Source organism: Gavialis gangeticus, unplaced genomic scaffold (genome assembly GCF_001723915.1).
Source record: "Gavialis gangeticus isolate Ggan-Ray unplaced genomic scaffold, GavGan_comp1, whole genome shotgun sequence".
In the NCBI taxonomy this organism is placed as follows: domain Eukaryota; kingdom Metazoa; phylum Chordata; order Crocodylia; family Gavialidae; genus Gavialis; species Gavialis gangeticus.
This window is the reverse complement of record NW_017728980.1, coordinates 5787720-5789322: the sequence shown is the minus strand read 5'-3', so window position 1 is coordinate 5789322 and position 1603 is coordinate 5787720. Positions and strand designations below refer to the sequence as shown.

Below are 1603 nucleotides of genomic sequence, written 5' to 3'. Positions count from 1 at the left end.
GGCAGCAGAGGATGGCGGCGATGGGTACCGGGCTGCGCCTGCGGCTGCTGCTGCTGCTCGGCCTTACGGGGCCCGCGGCCACCGCGGCGGGCTACATTGAGGTAGGCCGGAGCAGCGCCCCCTCGTTCCCCCGGCGGGCGCTGCCCCTCGCCCGCGCTGAGGGGCCGCTCCAAGGAGCCCCCGCGCCGTCTTCCCGCGGGATCCGGGGGAGGATCGCTCCTGCCTCCCGGGCCGCTCCGCGGCTTCCTCGAGGCCGGGAGGCACCGGCCACCACAGGCGGCCCCGCTCGATCCCGTGCGGGCGCAGCCCCCCGCCAGGTAGAGACAAAGGGGCCGGCTTCTCCCCGCGTCCCTGAGCGCAGGGGAGCCCCCCGATCTCGGCGGTGGGGAAGACGCTCCCTGGCATGAGGGTTTGTGCCTAGGCCCCGCCCGGGAGTGCCTGCGGATCCTGCAGCGCTTTCGCAGGGTGAATCGCAGCTAAATCGCTGCTCCAGCTCTGCACGGCTGCGGTGGCGTGCAGGGCTCGTGGCGGGTGTCTACGCAGTGCCAGTCCGGTTGGGAGTCGCCTGGTTTCCCGTTGACGCCAGAGGTGCGGAGCTTGGGGAAGTGGTGCTGAGGCTGCGGGCTGTCATGTCACTGCGAGCCAGCCTGTTTCTTGGAGGGGAGGGGAAGTGCTTCACAGAGGTCCTGTAGGTTTACTCCACTGACTTTCCCTCCCCCCGCAAGTTAATGGCAATTCACCCGTTTTGCACGGTGTTATTTACCCTGTAAAACCGGGGGTGATAGCATTTTGGGGCAGAGTGCCAAAAACACCCGCGTCTTCAACTTGTAAGATGTTCGTGTGGGGGGGGAGCCACGAGGGGCCCAGTCCTTGTTGCCACGTAGTCCCAGCCCCTTCCTTGCCACCCACCCACCCACAGGCGTGCATGCCAAGCAAAATGCCTTTGAGTGCCGCACTGGGGCACTTGCGCCAGGGGTTGTCTACCCCTGCCGGAAAAAGTAATGTAATATGGTGACGGCAGTGAATGATTCTGAAAAACTTGCCCTGAAGCTCACTTTACTCGGAAGGTAACCAAGGCTGGCCTGAGGGATTCCAGCGAAAGCCCAGGTCAGATTACTTGGCATTGGCTTGCTGATAGAGAGCCTTTGCTATTTCTCTCTGGTTGTTAGCAGAGGTTTGAACAGGTGCAAGGGATTAGTTGAACTGTAGGCCACTTCCTCTCTCATATCCGAAACAAGCTCAGCTGCTTCTACATATCCTTCTGGAAGCTGGGCTCTGCCTGAGAACCAGCATGAGCTGTAGAAAGAGGCAGCTCCTGCCTTTCACAGAAAACACGGACCTTTAATCTTTATTCTGAGGTCTGTGCCAGCGGTTCTCAGCCAGGATGCCTTGAGATCCTTTCCAGGGTGCCACCGCCTTAGCACTGTTAAGTGTGCCATTATGATTCACAAGATAAAACTAGAAATTTCCAACAGGAATTCATATTGTTAAAAATATGTGGATCTGTTGTGCACTGAGTTCTGTGCAGCAGAAGAATTGTCCAGTTATTTTTCTGTACTCAAAAAAGAGTGAAAATGAAGAGCTGGTGTATTTGGGGGGGGGG

General features: G+C 59.1%; 1 protein-coding gene across 6 annotated transcripts in view; it reads left to right on the top strand.

The window, feature by feature from the left end:
• The first annotated feature begins 6 nt into the window (after positions 1 to 6).
• APLP2 (amyloid beta precursor like protein 2) overlaps positions 7 to 1603 on the top strand; it is a 101138-nt gene continuing 99541 nt past the window's right edge. For all 6 annotated transcript variants that reach the window (XM_019509305.1, XM_019509297.1, XM_019509274.1 and 3 more), the window contains exon 1: positions 7 to 101. In XM_019509305.1, the coding sequence (XP_019364850.1) occupies positions 12 to 101 (90 nt within the window). In that variant the 5' untranslated portion in view covers positions 7 to 11. The remainder of the gene's footprint in view (positions 102 to 1603) is intronic.